Source organism: Gallinula chloropus (genome assembly GCF_964237585.1).
Source record: "Gallinula chloropus genome assembly, chromosome: 32".
Taxonomy (NCBI): Eukaryota; Metazoa; Chordata; class Aves; order Gruiformes; family Rallidae; genus Gallinula; species Gallinula chloropus.
The window spans coordinates 1,278,415-1,300,972 of record NC_140117.1 but is presented as its reverse complement, the minus strand read 5'-3'; the positions used below and the strand labels follow the sequence as shown (position 1 = coordinate 1,300,972).

The window sequence follows — 22,558 nt, the reverse complement described above, 5'->3', positions numbered from 1 at the left end:
GATCTGCATGTCTTACGCCTTTTCCTTGGGTAGATCAGAGTCCTATTCCTTTCCAGATCGCTCCATGAGCACAGACCACCCCAAATATTGATCTTTTTACCTTTTGCCAGTTCCAATGCTCAAGTCAAGGCTAGTATTCCTGCCTTTTGTGCTGGAGTGTTTGGGGCAAGAGCTCTGGACTCTTACCTGGTCTTCAGTGGTTACCAAGTATCCAGCTCTTCAAATACCTTGTCACATGAAGCTGCTTCCATCGGTGTACTGTGAGCCTCCAGCATCCTCATGTGGATTTTCTTTGAGGTCGAGCCAGCTGGAATATTCTGTCTCAATAGTTTCCAAGCAGTCATGTGACACCAGTTCCCCCATGGTTCCACTAAGAAAAGATGCTGGGTTAACAATGTTAGTAACCACTATTCTTATGTCATCTTGTTCCACGTGAATAGCTTGGTATTTGAGGAACCTTTGTGGCAAGAGCCAGTGCCCTCCCTTCACATCCAAGACTGCTGATCCAGTGTGTGATAGCAGGACTCTAATCTGTTGGCCTAGTGTGACTTTGTGGGCTTCTTGGGTATTAAGCACTACTGCTGCCACTGCCCTTAGGCAGCTAGGCCAACCCTTGCTGACTTCACCAAGCTGTTTGGAAAAGTAAGTCACTACCTGCAGATACGGTCCCAAATCTTGGGCCGAGATTCCCAGGGCTGTCCCTTGTCTCTCGTGGGAGAGCAGCTGGAAAGGCCTAGTTGTATTTGGCAACCCTAGGGCAGGAGCTTCCATCAGCTTTTTCTTCAGCAGGTGGAAAGCTCTTTTTGTCTCCCTTTTCCAGATTAGATTCTCTTGGCCTGTTTGCAGTAGTTCATAAAGTGGTTTTACCATCATCCTGTAGTTATAGATCCTCAGGCGACACCATCCAGTCATTTGCAGCAAGGTGTGAAGTTCCTTTGCCATCCCTGATTGAGGAATTTGGCAAATGGCCTCTTTTCTGGTTGTCTCCAAGGTCCTCTGTCCTGCACTTTTTCCATATCCAAGATAAATCACTTGGGCCTTCTGAGGAGAAACTTGATATCCATTAAGTCCAACAAAGTTTAGCAAGCTAATTGTCCATGTCACACACAACTCTTTAGTCTCTGTGGCAATTAGTAGGCCATCTACATACTGCAGTGCTACTGTAGCTGCTCCCATTGTTCCAAATCTTTACCTAACTGATTTCCAAAAAGTGTAGGGCTATTTTTAAACCCCTGTGGCAGCACAGTCAATATTGGTTGTGGTTTTCTTCCAGAATCTGGGTTTTCCCATTCAGATGCGAATAGCAGCTGACTTTGCCAGCTCAGGGTGAGGCAAAAGAAAGCATCTTTCAGGTCAAATACGTTAAACCAAGACAATTCAGGTGTCAGTTTAGTCAATAATGTTTATGGATTTGCCACAACTGGATGCAAATCCTCCTCTGAGATCCTGAACTATTCTATAGCTTTTGACTGGTTTTCTAACTGGTAAGATAGGAGAATTATATTCTGATTCACACTCCCTCAATAGTCCATATTTGATGAATCGGTCTATTGTGGGGTTAATCCATCCCTTATCTTCTGTTCTAAGTGGGTATTGCTTGATTCTCATTGGACGTGCTCCTGTTTTGAGATTTACTACAATTGGGGAAGCGTTTTTCGCCTTTCTTGGTACTTTGGAGGCCCAAACTCCCTGATATATTTGATTCAAAAATTCTTCAGGAACGCCTGCACTAATTAATGTCCAACTGGACCAGACTTAATACTTCAATTAATTGGTTGTCTCCTATTTGAAATTCTACCTTTCTTCTGGGTGCAAGGGGGCTTGTGCCTCCTAACTTGCAGATCCTTTCAACAGGCAGTTGGATATTTATTACACAAAGTCATGAATATGCATAAGAATTCCAAAAAGGTTGGTTATTATAAAGAGTTCCCAGATTGGTTTCTCCTTGAATGATTGCCTCACACCTCTGCTTATCTTGGGTGTGTATCTCCTCGTTGTCTTCAGTTTTTGTCTCCTCATATCTTTGGTATGTCATGTTACACATTGTGGATATAGCTCAAGGCCATCTCCTTATTTTGGCTATTCCAGGCCTAGGCATTTGCTGATCTACATTAACAGTGTTTAACTCTTTGAATCACTAACCTTTATCAAGACAATGCAAGACCCTCTGCTTTGGTTAGTTTAAGCAATAAACAATACAGGACCCTATCTTCAATTAGTTTGTATAATGGTTGGTAAAATATCATAGAAACTATTAAGCAGCACTAATTTTATCACAGCTCCCTTTTAATCCCTTCATTCACAGGCCAGTTTGTCCCTGGGAAAAGCAGCTTTTAGGTGGTCCTCATCATGTTCCTCGTGATGTCTGGCTGGTTGGTTGTGTCTGAAGCACTCCAAGTGATGCTGAATTTTGGGTGAAGAAACCCAGTAGTGTAAACAAAACAAAGCACCACGACCTACAGCCTGTGCATGAGTTGGGGGCTGAAGCAGCAGAGCAAACTGCTCATTTCCTGTGTTTTGTCCACAGGAAGCCTCACGCAGGCAGCAACATCACTGCTGTCTGAGGTGCAGCATGATGCATCCTGCCTGCACACCTTAGGCTGGACTAGCTCTCCCTACCTCAGACACATCTTGGAAAGGCTTTTCTGGAACTATCCAGACCAGGATCACTAATGGTGGGGAGCTCCTCAGCCCCAGTCTGTCCCAGTCTGTCCAGATGCTGAGGGCTGCGTTACAAGGGTTACAGGAGGAGGCACTTGCCAAGAGCAGGTGAGAGGATGGAGATGCTGCCTGAGGACAAGAACACAGACCTTGGGGAATGTTTGAATTTGCACCATGTGTCTGTTATTTTCCTATACATTCCTCACCCCAATACCTCCCAGAAGCACAAAATGATGATGTTCCCACCAGTAAAGATCCCTGTCTTGTTACTGTGCAAAATGCTGGGGAATGTTGCTTTTGCAGACTGGAATGTGGGTGATGTTCTCCTATGCTGACTTGGGGAGTGGAGGACTCAGGCTGCCTCATCAGGAATCATTTGCCGGGGACTTGGGTGGTCCTGTGGGAGGCCCTAAAGCTCAGTCTTACAGGGAAAAGGAAGATAAAGGATGATTGGCAATCAAGATACGGAACAGGCAGGGCATCAGATAGGGGGAACACGGCTCAGCTGCCTAGCAGTAAGGTAAAAGCAAGCCAGAGGGTCCACATTTGCCTTCTATGGGCCCAGGCAATCCAAAGATACCCAACAGTTCAGGGTGAGGCAATATGAGCAATAGCGACTCAGAAAGATACTGCATTCTGCTCAGGAAGTTCAGGATTGTTACTTTCTTCACCGGGGGGGAAGCAGAAACCTGCCAGACACGTGATGTGCCATGTGTATTACGTTACGTCCTGTTGTGAAGAAAGTGCCTGGCTTGGGCCTGTAAATCTTGGAAATACCTACTCCATAGGGGAACAGGCCCCCTAAGCAATAGGTTTGAGGTGCTGGGAGTTGAAGAGGAGGCAAATGGGAAGGTGGGAGACAATCCCTCTAATAGGAGGCCAGGAGTGAGGAAGTCAACTCCATGCCTCAAGACTGCCTCCACCAGGAAAGACAGAAAGGTGATTTTGGTTGGGGATTCTCAAGGGAACAGAGGGCCCCATATGCAGAGCAGACCCTACCTGTAGGGAAGTGTGCTGCCTCCCTGGGGTGCGGATCAAGGACATAACTAGAAAACTCACGGGTCTGGTTCACCCCTCTGATTACTGCCCATTTGTCCTGGTTTCAGCTAGGATGGAGTTAATTTCTTTTCTAATAGTGGATAGAATGCCATGTTTGGGAGTTAGGATGAAAGCAGTGCTGATAGTGTCCTGATGTTTCTAGTTGTTGCCCAGCAGTCAAGGACTTTTTCAGTTGTTCATATTTCCCTACTAATGAGAAAGGAGGGGACGCAGCCAGGACAGGTGACCTGCACTGGCCAAAGGGTGTATTCCATGCCAATTACCTCATGCTCAGCATAAAATGGGGGCTGGTGGGAGGGGGAGCAGGCAGATCCAGTAAGCGTGGTTTTTGGGGACAGTCCAGTTTTTCAGGACAGCTCTTTTCACCAAACTCCTATACATACACACGACCCATCCCCACTTCGTATTAAAATTAGTTCCAAGAAGTCATGTCCATAAGTTCCTCTCGCCTGCGCTTGCGCATTGCCTCCTCCTAGCGGTCGTTGTTGGTCACCACCAGTAACCTTTTGCTCCTGGGCAGGCTCAGTCATCTTTTGGCTTTTATCCACACCGCAGGGTCGATTCTACCCGGTTTGCAAAGCAGCTTTCAGGAACTAACCTCAATCAAGACAATGTAAGACCGTCTGCTTTGGTTAGTTTAAGCAATAAACAATGCAGGACCCTGTGCTTTGGTTAGTTTGTATAATGGTTGGTAAAATGGTTAGTTTGTATAATGGTTGGTAAAACATCACAGCAAGTATTAAGAAACACTACTTTTATGGCAGCACCCTTTTAACCCCTTCATACATAGGCCAGTTTGTTCCTGGGAAAAGCAGCTTTTAGGTGGTCCTCATCATGTTCCTCATGATGGCTGGCTGGTTGTTTATGTCTGAAACACTCCAAGTGATGCTGGGTTTTGGGTAATGGAACCCACTAGGGTAAACAGCACCATGACCTATAGCCTGTGCACGAGATGGGGGCCTGAAGCAGCAGAAATACCTAATCCATTGGAGAACAGGGGAGGAATTTTGGACGGGAATGGGGGATAAAGTACTGAAAACTCTGCTCACAAGTGTGGCTCGTTCACTAGGACACCCACTCTTGCAAGAATGTGTAATAAATTGCTGCTTCCCTAGTACGTCCAGTGTGAGTCCTTTCTTAGCACCATTGGCATTTATAACACCAGGGCCACAAAGGGCAATGGGGACAAGGGACACCCCTCGCCCAAGCCCCGGGGGTGCCCACACTCCCTGGGAGGTTTTTACCCTTGCCCCATCTGTTTCACCCCCAAACCCCCAGGGTGTCAGAGCCAGGTGGGGGGAGCCACAGGACACCAGATGCCTGGGTCTCCCTGGGACAGGCAGGTACGGGGGTCTCGAGGTGCCCCGGGGGAAGGGGCTGAAAATGGGGCCAGGGGTGGGGGGTAAGAACTATGACTTGGGGGGCTGAGGGGTGACCCCAGGCTGTGGAATATGGGCGAAGTGGAGTCGTGAAGGGGGTCTGGGGCCCTGAGGAGGGGTCAAGGGGTGCTGAAGGCTCAGCGGCCCCGTGAAGGGTCCCTGGCAGAGGATACGGGGGTGGGGGGAGCAGTGTGCATGCCCCTCCCCCCCGCGCTGCTTTCTGTGCTTTCGCTTTCGTGTCTGCCAACCTGCAGAGACAGGATCTGCCCGGCGCTCGGTGATGTCAGAGGTGTCTCGGGCTGCCATTGGTGTGGATGTGATGGTGGAGCCAATCGCGGGGCTCGGGGCGTGGCTGGCAGCGAGGTCTGTCCTGGAGCGGGGCTCTTTCGGCTGTTGTTGTCAGGGATCCAGAGTGGGGCCATGGCGGTGAGCACAGTGGTGACGGTGGTGGTGGTGGTGGTGGCGGCGGTAGCACTGGCGGTAATAAGCAACTTCAAGAATAAGCAGCGTGAGGTGAGTGCGGACGGGGACCCGAAGCTCTTTCCCTGGGCACCAGGACCCCCCGGGACCCCTTTTCCTGGGCTCCGCTGCTCCATTTTCTGGTCAGTGAGAACCCTCTTGACCCTCCTCCACCCCGGGCTCCCCTTCCCTGGGCCCCGGGAACTCCCCTGGACGAAGGGAGCCCCCAGTCCCTCCCACAGGACAGTGGATGGCCCCTCAGAACACCCCCTCCCCCAGCTCGGCTTCGCCATTCCCCCTTCCAACTACCTGTCCCCCCCACCCTGATCTGCATCTTTTTGGAACTCCCCCGTCATTGACACCAGGGACCCCCCCGGTCTTCCCTTAGCGTGAAGCAGGACCCCCTCCTGGACACACCTTGCTGCCCCAACAACCCCCCACCTGTCCCATCCCCCTCCTGCACCATATGTCCCCGCGCCCCTGAACCCTCACCGTGTCCCATGTCCCCAGAGAGATTCTCTTCCTCCACTTCTTCTGTATGTAGGAGTACACTAATGGGCACTACGAATAAAACAACAACATGGAGAGTTCAGCGGCCTCTATGGACCAGCAGTACTGGGACCAGCAGACCCAGATCGGGTGGGACAGGCAGCAGATCTACCATGTGAGCCTGGACACACTGTGGGAGCGCTACAACCAGAGTGGGATTGCGTGCGGGCTGGGACAAGGCTTGTGGAACAGGAAAACTCCCAACCCTTTGGAAGATTCTTCCCTGTCCCACACTGCTGCCCCAGCCTGTGCCGACCTCATTCAATGAAATGTAGTAATGCTGAGTAGCTTGACACAGATGGAGCTTAAGTGAATATGTAGAGTTTATCTGCATAAATATGAGAAATTTGGCTTTAAAAGGCACACACATACAGAGGAGCGATGCCCTGTGTGCCCAGCGCTGCAATAAAGGATACCTGCTTCATAGGCACCAAGGCTGGTGAGATTTGATTCCGGCTTTTCGAGGCTTCGCACCCAACCCTGCCCAGTGCCACTGTCAGCAGGTTCCCAGCATGAGAGGGTGCCTTGTCCCAGAGCTGGGGAGGCCCCCCAAACCCAGCGCATCCCTGTCCGCCTGTGCCCACCACCCCATCCCCAGCCTGGCTGCCACATCCCACCCCTCGTCATCCCTGTGGCAGTGGAGATCGCCAGGACCAGTGGAGCTCCCACTTCATGTCCCAGCCCCTCATCCTTCCTATGGTACTTTGTATCCCCCACCCCAGAGCCAGAGGGGCTCCCCCAACCCATCCCATCTCCTGTCCTTGTCAGCCTGGCATTCGGAACCCTGTCCCATCCCCTTGCTGTCACAGGGTGCAGTGGGGCTGGGTGCCAGCCCAGCCATGCCCTGGGCACAGGGGGTCTCCGTCAAAGCTTTATGTGATGCCCCGAGTGCTGTGGGCCCTGGTCAGGGTGGGGAGAGCTCTTGTGTTGGTGCTCAATTCGCTCAGCCATTGTGCCATGTGTGGTTGTTCCCCTTGCCGTCCTGGCTATCATCACCGTCATTGGATTCCTCATCTGGAAGTACAGACCAGGTAAAGCGCCAGGGTATGGGAGGAAGGCAGAGCCCAGAGGGGTGGCAGGGACTATGGGCATGAGCTGCAGCGCTCTGGGGAGCCCCGGAGCATGAGGGTGAAGCGCGGTTGTTGTTTTGCATGTCTGGGTTCTGGTGGAGAGGGGGGGGAGAGCAGGGGTGGCTGCTGCAAGAAGCTGCCAGAAACTCTCTGCAGGCCCCAGAGAGCAAACACCTGCTGGCTCACAGCAGACAGTCCTCCACAAACTTCTCCAATGTGAGTTCTTTCCCACAGGGCTTCAGCTCTTCACCAGCCACCCTGGCGCGGGTCACTGCTCCGGGTGCAGTCATAAATCACAATGTCTCTCAGTGTCTCAGGCCTAGACTGCTCCAGCCTGGTCTCCACGGTGTCACAAGCCCCCCCACCAGCAAACCTGCTCCAGTGTGGGTCTCTCTCTCATCTCTGTGTGTCTCTCTCTCCATGGGCTGCCAGTGCTGGCATAGTCTTGCTCCAATGCAGGTCACAGCATCTCCCCTAGCCAGAATGAGTGGAGCTGTATCTTCTAGGAGGATCCTCCACACGTTGGCTAAAATCATGGTACTCCTATACATATGCATAACCCATCCCCATTTTGTATTAAAATTAGTTCCAAGAAGTCATGTCCATAAGTTCCTCTCGCCTGCGCTTGCGCATTGCCTCCTCGTGGCGGTCATTGTTGGTCACCACCAGTAACCTTTTGCTCCTGGGCAGGCTCAGTCATCTCTTGGCTCTTATCCACACTGCAGGGTCGATTCTACCCGGTTTGCAAAGCAGCTTTCAGGAACTAACCTCAATCAAGACAATGTAAGACCGTCTGCTTTGGTTAGTTTAAGCAATAAACAATGCAGGACCCTGTGCTTTGGTTAGTTTGTATAATGGTTGGTAAAATGGTTAGTTTGTATAATGGTTGGTAAAACATCACAGCAAGTATTAAGAAGCACTACTTTTATGGCAGCACCCTTTTAATCCCTTCATTCACAGGCCAGTTTGTCCCTGGGAAAAGCAGCTTTTAGGTGGTCCTCATCATGTTCCTCATGATGTCTGGCTGGTTGTTTATGTCTGAAGCACTCCAAGTGACGCTGGGTTTTGGGTGAAGGAACCCAGTAGTGTAAACAAAACAAGGCACAACGACCTACAGCCTGTGCATGAGTTGGGGGCTGAAGCAGCAGAGCAAACTGCTCATTTCCTGTGTTTTTTCCACAGGAAGCCTCATGCAGGCAGCAACATCACTGCTGTCTGAGGTGCAGCATGATGCATCCTGCCTGCACCTGGTAGGCTGGACTAGCTCTCCCTACCTCAGACACATCTTGGAAAGGCTTTTCTGGAACTATCCAGACCAGGATCACTAATGGTGGGGAGCTCCTCAGCCCCAGTCTGTCCCAGAATGTCCAGATGCTGAGAGCTGCGTTACAAGGGTTACAGGAGGAGGCACTTGCCAAGAGCAGGTGAGAGGATGGAGATGCTGCCTGAGGACAAGAACACAGGCCTTGGGGAATGTTTGAATTTGCACCATGTGTCTATTATGTTCCTATACATTCCTCACCCCAATACCTCCCAGAAGCACAAAAGAAGGATGTTCCCACCAGTAAAGATCCCTGTCTTGTTACTGTGGAAAATGCTGGGGAATGTTGCTTTTGTAGCCTGGAATGGGGGTGGTGTTTTTCTATGCTGACTTGGGGAGTGGAGGACTCAGGCTGCCTCATCAGGAACTGTTTGCCAGGGACTTGGGTGGTCCTGTGGGAGGCCCTAAAGCTCAGTCTTACAGGGGAAAGGAAGATAAAGGACGACTGTCAATCGAGAGGTGGATCAGGTAGGGCATAAGATCAGGAAGAACATGGCTCAACTGCCTAGCAGTAATGTAGAGGAAAGCCAGAGGGTCCCGATTTGGCTTCCATGGGCCCAGGCAATCCAAAGATACCCAACAGTTCAGGGTGAGGCAATATGAGCAACAGTGACTCAGAAAGATACTGCATTCTGCTCAGGAAGCTTGCAAATGTTATTTTCTTCACTGGGGGAAGCAGGAACCTGCCAGACACATGATGTGCCATGTGTATTATGTTACGTCCTGTTGTGAAGAAAGTGCCTGGCTTGGGCCTGTAAATCTTGGAAATACCTAATCCAGGTGGGGTCGATGAGAAACTGCATTGTGTATCAACGTTTTCATATATTTTTTTGTTATAAAGTCCTGTTATCATTGTTATATTTTATCTTTCTGCTATTCTAGTAAACTGTCCTTATCCCAACTCGTGGGGTTTTGGTTTCTTGGTTTTGTTTTTTCCTTTCCCTACCCCCTCATCCTGCAACTTCCTCCACCCACTTCCTTTTAAAGAGCAAGCACCTGCATGGTGCTCAGCTCTCAGCTGGGGCAAAAGCATGACACAGATACTCACTGTTCAGGCAGGCAGTGATGAAATCTCTCAAACAAGTCTGAGAAGTATCAAAAGAGACTTCAGGGGTTTAGGGAGGCTGATTGAGGGAGAGGGAGTGCAAGTGGTGTTTTCTTCTATCCCATTTGGGGCAGGGAAGAACATGAAGTGGGCTAAGAAAGTAGGGGTGTTGAATAGGTGGCTGAGGGGCTGGTGTTGCCTTAGGAAGTTTGGGTTTTTCAATCATGGGGCGGTTTACTCAGCACCTGGCCTGATGGCTGCAGACAGGTGTCACCTGTGTCCAAGAGGGAAAAGAATCCTAGTTCACGAGCTGGCAGGCATCACTGACAGGGCTTTAAACTAGGTAGGAAAAGGGTAGGGGATATAGTGAGGCTTGCTAGAGTAGAGCAAGTAGCCTCTAGCTTTATACTAGATTCGAAGGGGGAAGAGGGTAGATGAGGTACTTAGGGATATGGTTTAGCATAGGATGGGAACGGTTGGACTTGATGGTCTTAAAGGTCTTTTCCAACCTTCTGATTCTGTGACTCTGTGACACAGGGTGCTGGCAAGCAAGCCCCATGGCTGTCCCAAAACCTGGTTTGTGGCCCACTGTACAGGACACCAACACACACACAGAGCAGAGGGACTGGATTTATTCTGTGCATACATGGGTGCTGGGTGGTAATTCCACAAAGCCAGCACCCAGCACACACAATCTGCCCTGTTTGTTCCTGAGACAGGGTTAGGAAAAGCCTGGTAAATAGATGCTAATTGTTTAGTAATTACTCCATCATCTCCTACTGGTCTAGCATATTTAAATTAGCATGCATGGTCTTCATGCTCTTTGCAAGTTTGGGCAGGGGGTGCATTAATTGGGTGGGTGCTCATGATTAGCCCTGTCCACCTTTCCCTGCCCCAAGTTCCTGTCCGTTCCTGTTGCCTTCATCCCTCTCTGGCCATCCCCCAGCCCTCACCCCAGCTGGGGCAGGAGCTTTCCTCTTCCTCAGATGTTCAGCTCTCCCCAAGGACACTTGTTACTAAAGTGTCCTTTGGATGAGTCCTTGGGCTCATCTTCATGGGGGGGTTGTGAGCAGAGCCAGGCAGAGCCCTGACCCCCCATTAACCGTGTATGGGCACCAACCCAAACACATTTCTGTCCCACCCACCTGCAAAATTCGACTTCATATTGTTCATCCCAGACAGACCCGGAGCTGCAACCAACGGATCACAGCTGGGACAGCTGGAGATACAATGGAACCCAGGTTAAGCAACCGTGTCCTGGCCATGGCTTACACATCCCCACATGGCTCCTAATGATTATATCATCACACTGTTACCAGCTCTGCCTGCAGCAGGAATACAACATGCCAGCAATGGTGGGGAAATGAGCTCCAGCCCAGCTGAAAACCTTCTGAGCCCCCTCACTGCCCCCCTGCTCCCTGAGCTGGGCTGGAGCTGGGGGGACATTGCTTCAGCGGCACTGAAGAGAGGAGTGTGGGCAGGGTCAGCGGAAGAGCAGGGACTCTGTGGGACTACGAGGGGGGTTGAAGGGGGTCATGAGGTGGTTTCCCTGAGGCACAGTTCAGTGCCTTCTGTCTCCACCCAAAAGACAGGGCAGATGGTCTCTCCATTGAACGAGGCTGGTGGGAAAGTGAAGATCTCGGCCTCACTGTGACCATCAATGAAAATCACCAGCCCCTGTGGGCAGTCCAGGCAGACCTAGGATCTGCTGGGGACACAGAACCGGGCAATGGGAGAAGAGGTGAAAGAGTAAAACTGACCTTTCCAGTGCTCAACCCCTCATATCCCTTCTTCAGAGCTCAGTTCCATATCCCCCATCCTGTTCACAGAGTCCTTGGCCACCCCTACAGCCCACCCTGAATCACGTCCCACCTCCTCCTTCACCTCCACTTCCCAGCAGTGTCTCCATGAACCCTCCACGAACCTCTCCTGGCCCAGCACACAGGCTTAAGACATAAATCTCTGAGGGGTGTTGGGCAGATCCTGGGGTTCTCTTCCCCATCTCACACTTCTGCCATCCTTGGACAGGACAAGCTTGGGATGAGCTGTGTTGGGATCCAGGGTCACCACGTCTGCAGGGAAAGGAGGATCCAGAGTATCAGGAGCAGAGCTCAGCGCTGGGCAGGTTTCACCCCCCTGGGGTCAGGATCTGCCCCACAAGGCAGGATACGGGGCATCTCCTTCCTGCGAGAGATCCCGTCCCGGGGCATATCGAACCAGACTCTGGTGAACTGTCCACCTGAGCCAGGGCTACTGGGTCCATCTCTGGGGGTCTGGGGGTCCCAGGACATTGATCTGTTCTGGAGGAAAAGGCAGAACCCTGTCAACCCCAGGAACTAAAAAAGGAGCAAAGGGAAGGGGAAAGAAGCCAGAAATCATCAAACCACACAATCACCAGGTTGAAAAAGACCTTTGAGAACATCACGTCCAACCAGACCCATCCTCTACTAACCCATATTCCTGAGCACCATATCTACCCATCTGTTAAGCACACCCGGGGGCGGTGACCCAACCCCCTCCCTGGGCAGCCTGTCCCAGTGCCCAACAACCCTTTTGAGGAAGAACTTTTTCCCAATGTCTAACCAAACAAAGGAGGAGAAGGAAGGGAAAAGAGGCTCTGGAGTGGGTAATTGCATCAGGGGACCCTTTCTGAAAGCAGGAAAACTGAGACCAGAACTGCAAGGGAAAAGAAAGCACAGGGAGAAAGAGAGACTGAGATAGAGAGAGGGAGGCACCCAGCTTCCCCCTCCAGTGAGTGCTGGTGAAACAACAGGACATGTCCTGCATGGATCACACACAGCCGTGACTCATTGGAGACGGAGCAAAGGATGACAGGACCAGCCCCTCTGGGTGCAGGATCTGCCCCTTGGGAGTGAGAGAACAGGGCTGGCAAACAGGGTCTGGCACGGCAGTTGGCTCAGTGGTGTGTGTGGGCAGGGAGAGCAGGGAGAGCGTGGTCTCTCTCATGGTTCAAAAGGTAACTTGACTTGATGAGCTTCCACTCACAGAGCACAAGTGTGAGCAAAGGGTGTTCCTGTGTGCTGGGCACCAGGGACCTGAGGTCCCTGAGGGGACAGGGGAGAAAAACAGCCAACTGCTGGCTTGTGCCAACACTTGATGGGCTGATGGGCTCCTGCTTTTTCCTCCAGAACAGGCCAATGTCCCAGGACCCCAAAACCCCCAGAGATGGACCCAGTGGCCCTGGTTCAGATGGACAGTTGCTCAGGGTCTGGTTGGGTTTGCTCACTCCCTCTGCAACAGTGGTCACACACAAGGACAGCAGCACTTTTTGGGAGGAAAAACACCTCCTGAGGTGCCAGACCTCGCGTGGTGCTGTTCCAAGCACAGGCTGCTGGGAAAGGTACTGCTCTGGGAAAAGCCACCTCCAGCACTGGCACCCAGGCAGGGACGGGGAGGGGGTTGGGGTCCCTTCGTTGTGTTGTCCCTGGGGCCTGCTTAAAGCTTTATTTTATGATTCTGGGATTTGGTAGGAGGATGTAGAACTTCAGCTTCATGCCTGGGGTGGGGCCTCAAATCCTGGCCAAGCGTGATAAATGTAAAACAAGCAAATTTCTGCTGTTTTCAGATGCCTCCTACAGCTGACAGATCGTGTCATTCTCATGATAAACTTCTCTTTCTCTCAGGGGTTTAAAAAGTATCTCTTCATTTTGAGATGTTATCAGATTTGGGATAACTCCTGGAGAGGGGACATGGGGCAGAGCAGGGGCTGCCCCGGACACCTGTCTGCAGTCCTGTCCTGCCCTCGAACACCATTTTTTTGCACCATCGGGGTGCTGGTGCAGGGGCTCTGGGGATTTTGGTGCCTCTTTGGGGCAGGGGCAGCCCTTCTTCACCAGATCTCCTCTGAGGCGCTGTGACCCCCATGGCCCTCCTCTGCCTCCCTTCCCCTCTCTCCATTCCAGGGTGGCCACAGATGTGGGTCATGTCAAGCTCTGGGGGCCTCCTGTGGTACTGGGTGACTCTCCACATGCTCCAGCTGGGATCAGGTAGGGATCCAGCAGGGCTGGTGAGGGCTTTCTTTCTCTCAGTGTGGCAGATGTGGGGCAGGAGCTGCTGTGGGGGCAGGGAGGCCAGCGTGAAGCTCAGGCCCACATGCTTTCACTTTCCCTTGGCCACTGTCGCTCACAGCAGGGCTGGGTGGGGTGGAGGCCGTTTTCTGGAGCAGGTTCCCACTCCCAGGAAATCTCCTTCCAGTCCTCCCACTCCCGCTCCAGAGTCTATGGGGTCTCTGGAACATGGGAGGGCAAAGGAATGCCTGCAGCATGGAGCATGCCCAGCTCATGCCAAGCTCAGCCCTGGCCTGCAACACCCTCAATTAACGTAGGCACCATCTCCGTGTCTCTGTGTCCTTCTCCATGGCCAAGCTGACTTCACAGTGGTGGGACCAGACCATGCTCTCCATGTCACTGTGGGGCAGGATGTTGTGCTGCCGTGTCACTTGTCCCCAGCCATGGACATTCAGAGCTGGGACATCAGGTGGATCCGTCAAGATGTCTCTGAAACGGTGCACCACTACCGATATGGGGAGGACCTGTCCATAGAGCAGATGGAGGAATATGTTGGGAGGACAGAGCTGGTCAGAGATGGTCTCTCCAGAGGCAGCCTGGACTTGCAAATCTCTGGGATGAGACCCTCTGATGATGGTCAGTACGTCTGCACTGTGACAGATGGTGCCTCCTATGGAGAAGCTTTGGTGGATGTGGAGGTGTCAGGTTTGCGTCCGGTGCCCCAGGGGAGCTGGCACGGTGTCTGGAAGCCTTGGGGCTTCTTGAACAAAGAGGGGTCGGTGCAGATGCTGCCTTACAGCGCTGAAGCTGGGCAGCTCAGTCTTGCTGTGCCGGGAGGTTTGGTGGGAGATCTGGGGCTGTTGGGCATCAACGCTGGGTGGTTCCTGCACAGGCTGGGGTGGGTTTGGTGGGAGCTGTGAGGGCTCTGATCAGGGATGTGGTAGTGGCCTTGGATCTGAGCCCATCCCTCCCTGACCCCAACCCTGCGCTCTTCCCCAGCCATAGGCTCTGGCCCTCAGCTCTCTCTGGAGGGTTACGAGGCCGGAGGCATCCGGGTGCTGTGTCGATCGGCCGGATGGTTCCCGCAACCGGAGGTGCTGTGGAAAGACCCCAACGGGCACCGTGTCCCCTCGGTCTCCCAGAGACGTTCCCCTGATGCCAGGGGCCTGTTTGACACTGAAGACGCCATCGTGGTGACGGGGACCAGAGATGGGAACTGGTCCTGTGTGGTCAGGAACAGCTGCCTGGACCAGGAGCAGGAGGCGTCCCTGCGCATCTCCGGTGCGACGGCTGCAGCCAGCCCCTGCGGCGCTGGAGCAGGGCGGGGGGTGGCTGCCTTGCTTGGGCAGAGATTAGGGTGCAGTGTGGGGGCACGGGAGGCCTCTGTCTCCTTGAGGCCAGGGCTCCCTATGGACAAGGTCTGGGAGGTGTGGGGTGGGGGTCTCTTGGTCCTTCTCCCCACAGACACGAGTGGAAATCCATCCCTTTCCCTGTGGATCTGTTTGTTTTTCAGCTCCCTTTTTCCACAATGACCACTTCTGGAAGGTCACTCTGGGTGTGCTCCTGGCGCTCTCCATTGGGCTCCACATTGGTCTCCTTGACCTTGGAGCTTGTCTCTGGAGAAGGAAAGGTGCGTTTGCCCCCGAGGGACGTGTTGCCTTCATCAAAAAGCTCTTTGGGAAGGAGAAGGGGCCGAGGACACGGTGGGGTATGGGGGGAGGACAGGGAGCACGGCCAGAGTGCCTGGCTGCTGAGAAGGTCCAGAGACCCTCTGGAGCTGTTCCTGCTGAGGAAGCAAGCTGCTCTCCTGACCTCCTCTTCCTCCGGCTTTGCTTTCCAGTGCTGCTGTTTTCCAGAGAGCTGGGTGAGTCCTTCTGGCCCCTTCCCCCAGCAAAATCTCTTGGCACAGGAGCCACCGGCAGGGACTTGGCTTTGGGGGTTCCTGATGTTGGGGCTGAGCTCCAGAGAGCCTGGGTAGGCTGGTAGGGGAAGGGCTGGATCCAGGTGGTCTGGTCCTACTCCCCAAGAAGGAGGAGCTGGGTATCAGCCCGAGCTCTGTGTGCTCCTGTGGGATCAGCCCTGGGGTGAGAGGTTGCTCCCTCTGGTCACACATCGCTTCTTGGTTTTGCTTTCCAGGGAAACGGGATGCAGCCCTGGGTGAGTGTCCCTGAGCTCCAGCACAGCCTGGGGTCCTGTCCTGGGATCTTGGTGCTCGGTCCTTTCCCTCCCTGCCTCTCCTCTTCATCCCCTGTCCCTGGGGCTGGGAAAGCCCAAGGTGAAACCTGCCCAGCACTGAGCTCTGCCCATGATGCTCTGGCTCCTCCTGTCCCTGCTGACGTGGTGACCCTGGATCCTGACACGGCTCATCTCAGCTCATCCTGTGTGAGGATGGAGAAGTGTGAGATGGGGAAGAGCATGGTAGGAACTGCCTGACAGCTCTCAAAGACGGACTCAAATCAGTTAGGAGATGCTGACTTGCAGAAGGAAGGTCTTTGGGAGTAAGGGAACATGTCATGAACCAGCCATGATGAATGGTTGGCACAGCAGGTGTGCAGATAGTTTCAGACATCAAAGAGAAACTAATAATGGTCAGGTATAGGATATGCTTATCAGAACCTGTTGTATTTCCTAACCAATCCACTTAGTGTGACCAGTGTTTGTAACCAATTAGCAGTCATCTAATTGCCATGTTTGTAGTAACAGTTGTGTAAAATCTGTGTGCTTTCTCTCAATAAGCAGCTTCACCTTAATTCATATTGAATTGCATGTGCTGCCCATCATCAGCCTCCTCACTGATGTACAGCTGACACAAGGTACTGGATGAGCTTTGAACTTATCTGGCCATTGGATACATACAGCACTGCCCAAGGAAAACATGGAACTGCCCCTCTTTGGAATACTAGTGGCATCTGCTAATTGGAGTTCGCCCTATAACTCCTAGAAAGATTTCCTGGCTCCAGATAGCGGAGAGGCTGTAGGTTCTCAAGTGACTGAAGGAGTGTTTGCCTGGTCAAATTTCCCAGTGGAAAAACATTATGCTGGTCAACAGCTACAGTGATGCCAAGTATCCCGACATCATACAGTTGTAAGAAGAACAAATTAAGGAATGTCAATTCCAAGTTTGAGCTGCAAAGTCTGGGAAAAGCTGTAATCATAATGAAAAACGATACAGGTGCCTTAAAATGAGGAGACTTTAATGTGAATTACACAGCTCTAAATTGCAGTTTGTGTTTTGACCCATGGAAAGGAAAAGCTTCTTTTCAAAACACTTCCACAGCAAGTGGGTGTCAGCTCCCTGTAGTTCAGGGATTGAGAGGAGCTTTTCCATTTGACTGTATTCCTAAAGGATTATGGTGGCGACGTGGAGATGGAAAGGCCTGGAAAGTGTCACCACATAAATGGAGAGGAACATGTACTTTAGGATACCTAATTCCTGGAGACTGAATATTTAATCACTCACACCCTCCAGCAGGAATTCTACGGACCCACTGGAGGAAAATATATAAAAGGGGAATAAATCCCCTAGTAGTACAGGCAACTGCTTTTCATGGCTTTGCAAGGGCATTCCTCCCATGGCTTGGAGCAAGTGAGTTGGAAAAGGTGGAGTTAATATGTCTGCCAGCACGGAGTTGCTCCAAAGGGACACCAGTGATGCTATCCATAGATTGCAATTAGAAGTTTCCTCCTTAAGTACCATAGTTAGACAAAATGGGGTTGCATTAGCTCTGCTGCTTGCCAAGGAATGAGGTGTGTGCATGGCAACAAGCCAAAGCTGTTGTGCAGATAGAAATCGAGGAAAGGAAAATTAAGCAGATTTAGGTAATATGTGGGAACAAAGAAACATTCTTTACCAAGTAGCTCATGTTGATACATCATGGGGATTTAAAGAGGTTTGGAATAAACTTCCTTCCTGGCTCCCAAACTTTGCCTGGCTCAAATGACTTTTCTCATTTGTTCTTATGAGAAGTATCTTAGTTTTAATTTCTTGTGTGGGGATTCAATGTTCTTTGTGGTGTTGTAAACAGACCGCTAGAACATATGAAGATTGAAGGACAAATGAAATGAAGACATCAAGAAGAGGCAGGTAAATACTTTTCAAAATCACCAAACCAAGAGAGAATCCTTTGAGATTACAAAAGAATTTGTAAGGGTAATGAAAAGGGGGGAATGATTCAATGAAATGTAGGAATGCTGAAGAGATTAATGTAGATGTAGCTTGAGAGACAATGAATGAATGAATATAACTGTAATATGAGAACAGACAGTAGCTGTGTGTTAAGAATAGATTTGTTTTGGATTGTAGTAGAATCCGACTGTAGCTGCGTGAGCTGGTTCCTTAGAGCAGCGACACAGTTTAACCCTAACAGGGGAACAGCCTTGAAGATACCAAGGTGAAGATAGGGGAGGAATAATTACTGAGACCAATGGCCAATTTAAGAGACAGAGTTTATCTTTGAGCTAAACAGGGTCACTTACGAGTTTGTGCTGGTTTTGAGCCCAGGAATGTGTTTTAGAAACTCCGGAGGAAACCGTGAAGAGGATTCTGTGAGGGGGAGGAAGACGTCCAGCCTTCATCCCTGAAGCCCCCCAGAGTGTCTCTGGGCACACACTATCTGGCAGCAGCTTCTGTAAATGCGTTTCTGTGAATAATTTGCATACCCCCGGCCTTTTCTTACATGTTCTATCCCCTGTGTGTGGTCAGTGTGTGTCCAGAGGGGGAGGGTTTGTTTACAGGGCGCAGACACTGGAGGAGCGATGCCGCCCTGTCTGCCTGGCGCTGCAATAAAGGGTCCCTGCGGAACAGCCCCCGAGGCTGCTGAGTTTTGATTGCGGCTTTTGGAGGGTTCAGAGCCCGGGGGAAGGGGCCGAGAGCGGGGCCGGGCTGGGGCGGGGGGAGGAACCGCAACTTGGGGGGGCCGAGGGGTGACCCCAGGCTGGGGGATACGGCCGAAGTGGGGCCGTCGGGGGGGGTCTGGGGCCCTGAGGAGGAGTCAGGGATGGGGCTGAGGGCTGAGCGGCCCCGTAGGGGGTCCCGGGCTGAAGTTACGGGAGGGCTGTGCCCGCCCTTTGCCCCTCTTCCCCGCGCTGCTTTCGGTGCTTTCGCTTTCACTTGCCAGCTTGCCCAGCGCCTGATGACGTCAGAGGCACCTCGGGCTGCCATTGGCGGGCGCGTAGTGGCACAGCCAATGGCGGGGCTCGGGGCGGGGCTGGCAGGGAGGTCTGTTCCGGAGCGGGGCTTGGTCATTCGACTCCGGAGCGGAGCGATGGGGCCCGGCCGGGCGTCGGGACCGGGCCTGCGGCCGGGCCGGACACTGGGTCTGGGGCTCCTGCTGGGGCTTCTCAGCTGGGTGTCGTGCGGTGAGTGCGGACGGGGACCCAGAGCCCTTTCCCTGGGTGCCGGGACCCCCCTGACCCCTTTTTTCTGGGCGCTGGGACCCCTCTTGACCCTCCTCCACTCCAGAGAACCAGGACCACCCCGGGCTGCCCTTCTCTGGGCACTGGGAACTCCCCTGGGGTGAAGGGAGCCCCCCGGTCCCTCCCACGGGACAGCGGGAGCCCCCTTGGAACGATGCCCCCCCCTTCCCAACCCCCCTGTTCCACTTTCGCCTTCCCCCCTCCAATCCTTCCCCCGCCCTTTCCCATCTGCTTTGCCTTGGGACCCCCCTGCCCACCACCCCCTGTCACTGACACCGGGGACCCACCGGTCTTCCCTTCCCTGACAGGGAAACCCCTTCCTGGACGCATCTTGCTGCCCCACCAGTCCCATCCCTCCCACCCCGAGGGGCCCCTTATCCCTCACTGTGCCCCGTGTCCCCGCAGAGCTCCACTCCCTGCGCTACTTCTATGTCGCAGTGTCAGAGCCCAGCCCGTGGGTCCCTGCCTATTTGTCCGTGGGGTACGTGGATGGGAACCTCATTTCGCGCTACGACAGCGACACAAGGAGGACGGTGCCCCGGGCAGACTGGATGAAGAACAACCTGGACCAGCAGTACTGGGACCGGCAGACCCGGATTGGACAGAACTGGCAGCAGATATTCCATGTGAACCTGGCCACACAGCAGAAGCGCTACAACCAGAGCGGGAGTGAGTGTGGGCTGGGCTGGGGCTCTGTGGGAGGGGAGAGCTCCCACCCCCCTCAGAAGATCCTTCCCTACCCCATGATACTGCCCTGGCCTGTGCCCACCCTGTCCTGCCCGGTGCCACTGTCAGCAGGTTCCCAGTGCGAGAGGGTCCCTTGTCCCAGAGCTGGGGAGGCCCCCCAAACTCAGCACAACCCACCCCAGCCCAGTGCCCAGCACCCCTTCCCAAGCCTGGCTGTCACGTCCCACCCCTCACCATCCCTGTTGCAGTGGAGACCCCCAAACATAGAGGGGCTCCTACACCGTGTTCCAGCCTCCCCCCTCCCATTCCTATAGTGCTTTCTATTCCCCACCCCAGAGCCAGAGGGGCTCCCTCAACCCATCCCATGTCCTGTCCCTGCCCCCACAACAGTCAGGACCCTGTCCCATCCTCTTGCTGTCCCAGGGTGCCATGGGGCTGGGTGCCAGCCCACCCATGCCCTGGGCACAGAGGGTCTGTGTCACAGCTCTGTGTGACACCCCGAGTGCTGTGGGCCCTGGGCAGGGTGGGGGCAGCTCTTGTGTCAGTGCCCAATTCCCTTGGGGCTCACACAGGGCTGGAGTAGGGGGTGCTGTCAGGGGGCCTTACCCCACTGAAGGCCCAGGGCTGCAGCAGCCCCTCAGCCCCATATCTCTGGTCATGTTTCAGGGGCTCACACACGGCAGGAGATGTACGGCTGTGACCTCCTGGAGGATGGCAGCATTAGGGGGTATCAGCAAATTGCCTACGATGGGAGGGACTTCATTGCCTTCGACATGGACACGATGACGTTCACTGCGGCAGATGCAGCAGCACAAATCACCAAGAGGAACTGGGAGGCAGACGGGACTGAAGCTGAGCGCAGGAAGCACTACCTGGAGAACATCTGCCCTGAGTCGTTGCGGAAATATGTGAGCTACGGGCAGGCTGTTCTGGAGAGGAAAGGTGAGGGGAGATGGGGACCCTGGGGAGGGGCCAGCGTGGATGTGTGTGCCAGCCCTCACTGCCACCCCCTCCCCAGAGCCCCCCACGGTCCGAGTGTCGAAGAAGGAGACCCAGGGGATCCTGACCTTGCACTGCCGTGCTTACGGCTTCTACCCACGGCCCATCACCATCAGCTGGCTGAAGGACGGTGAGGTCAGGGACCAGGAGACCCAGCGGGGCAGCATCGTGCCCAACAGCGACGGCACCTACTACACCTGGGTGTCCATCGAGGCCCCTCCTGGGGAGCAGGACAAGTACCGGTGCCGTGTGGAGCACGCCAGCCTGGCTGAGCCAGGGGTCTTTGCGTGGGGTGAGTCTGGTGGCCTTGGGTACGTGAAAGAGTGGGCAGGGGGCTTCCCTTTCCCCTCCTCACCACCCTGTTCATCCCCAGAGTCAGAGTCCAACTCATCATCCATCGTGCTGTGGGTGGTTGTTCCCCTTGCCATCCTGGCTGTCATTGCCATCACTGGATTCATCATCTGGAAGCACAGATCGGGTAAAGCTCCAGGGTGTGGGAGGAAGGAAGAGCCCAGGGGATTGGCAGGGGCTGTGGGCACAAGCCGCAGTTCTCTGTAGAGCCCCTGAGCCTGAGGGTAAAGTGCAGTGGATGCTGATGCCTCTTCCCCTCTTCTCTTATGTGCACTGTGCCCACAGCCAGCACGAGGTGGCAGCTCACGGCTGTTTCTGCTCCATAGGCATGGATGGGAGCTCTGGCAGCTTGGCCAAAGGTATGACATGGGACTGGGAGGGTGGATGGGGCAGGCCCAGTTCTCTGTGCTCCCCCTTGAGACCCATGGTCAGAGCGACACTGGGCTGCTGGTTGGGGACACTGAGACCACCATAGCAAAGGGTGGGGATCAGGGACTTTTCCCTGTGTGACACTGTCTCTTCCTCCCATCCTTGCAGTGATCACAGTCTTACTGCTCCATGAGCAACCGGGGCAGCTGGATGTGGCCCTTGTGGTCTCACCAGCTGGAGAGGCTGGGAGCTGCCTGCAGAGAGCTGACCACACTGCGCCAGCACATGGTTTGTTACTGACCATGCTTGTGTTCTGGAGCAGCCGCTGCGTGTACTGAAGCCCGGCTGCCTGGGATATGTTTCTGGGCATCTCCTGATGATGGGAAATAGTGAATAATTCTTTTGTTTTTCCTTTCCTTCTCCACATGGCTTTTGCTTTTGCCTTACTGAACTACCTTAGTCTTGGTCCCCAGAGGTCTTTTTTCATCTTATTTTTCTTCTCTGAAGCTCGGGCACCTGATGCCACCGATCATCACCCTGTGCCCACCTTGTGCAGGCACTTACCTTTTCGGCAGGAGAAGGGTGCAAGCACTCACCAACACCTCCTGCCTGTACTGCAGTCTCCTTCCTTACCACTTCTGTTTGTGTGGATGCATCATGAATCTTGGGAGAGATTTTCTCTGTTGGACACTGGCTTTTGCTCTCAGAAGAGTCCCCACCATTTTGGCAGAGACCCAGAGCACTTCCCTGGGCTGTGGATCTACAAGCAGACCTCAATCTCCCCTCTTTCAGTAGCAAACCATGGCCCTTGTCCTGCCACTCCAGGTCTTGATAAAAGTCTCTCTCCATCTGTGTTCCTTCATGGAGAGCTGCAGCAGTCACAGCCAGGCAGCTGGGCCTGGACATTGCTGCCTGTGCAGACCCCTGTCACGTAGGTGTCCAAGAACTGTGTCCCTGGAGAGCATCAAGACAAGGACCAAGGACACCAGGTGGCTAAAACTGGAGATGCTCAGGTAGACCTGGACTGTGAAGGTCGTCGTGAGCTGTTCGTAGTTCCATGGGCCTGTGGGACATGGGGGCTGAGACACCATGGACAGCTGGGCTCATGATGGAGGGTGGACCTGACCTGAGCACTTCAGCCATCGCCCAGGTCATGCATCAAGGTT

General features: G+C 53.5%; 2 protein-coding genes and 1 long non-coding RNA gene across 3 annotated transcripts in view; all 3 read left to right on the top strand.

The window, feature by feature from the left end:
* The window catches only part of LOC311202930 (butyrophilin subfamily 1 member A1-like), a gene marked incomplete at both ends in the record, with an annotated part of 517,675 nt that overhangs the window by 136,374 nt on the left and 358,743 nt on the right, over nt 1-22,558 (top strand). The window lies entirely within an intron of this gene.
* LOC311202806 lies at nt 5,500-6,537 on the top strand. The gene is made up of 2 exons (XR_014617933.1): nt 5,500-5,612; nt 6,103-6,537. It is a non-coding gene; the product is annotated as an uncharacterized lncRNA (long non-coding RNA).
* LOC311202852 (class I histocompatibility antigen, F10 alpha chain-like) lies at nt 18,836-21,804 on the top strand (the record flags this gene model as incomplete). Its single annotated transcript, XM_084277502.1, has 7 exons — nt 18,836-18,929; nt 19,392-19,655; nt 20,340-20,615; nt 20,692-20,964; nt 21,046-21,150; nt 21,309-21,382; nt 21,561-21,804. The coding sequence occupies 6 exons, from the start codon at nt 18,836-18,838 to the stop codon at nt 21,347-21,349; spliced, it is 1,053 nt and encodes a 350-aa protein (XP_084133628.1). The 3' UTR covers nt 21,350-21,382; nt 21,561-21,804.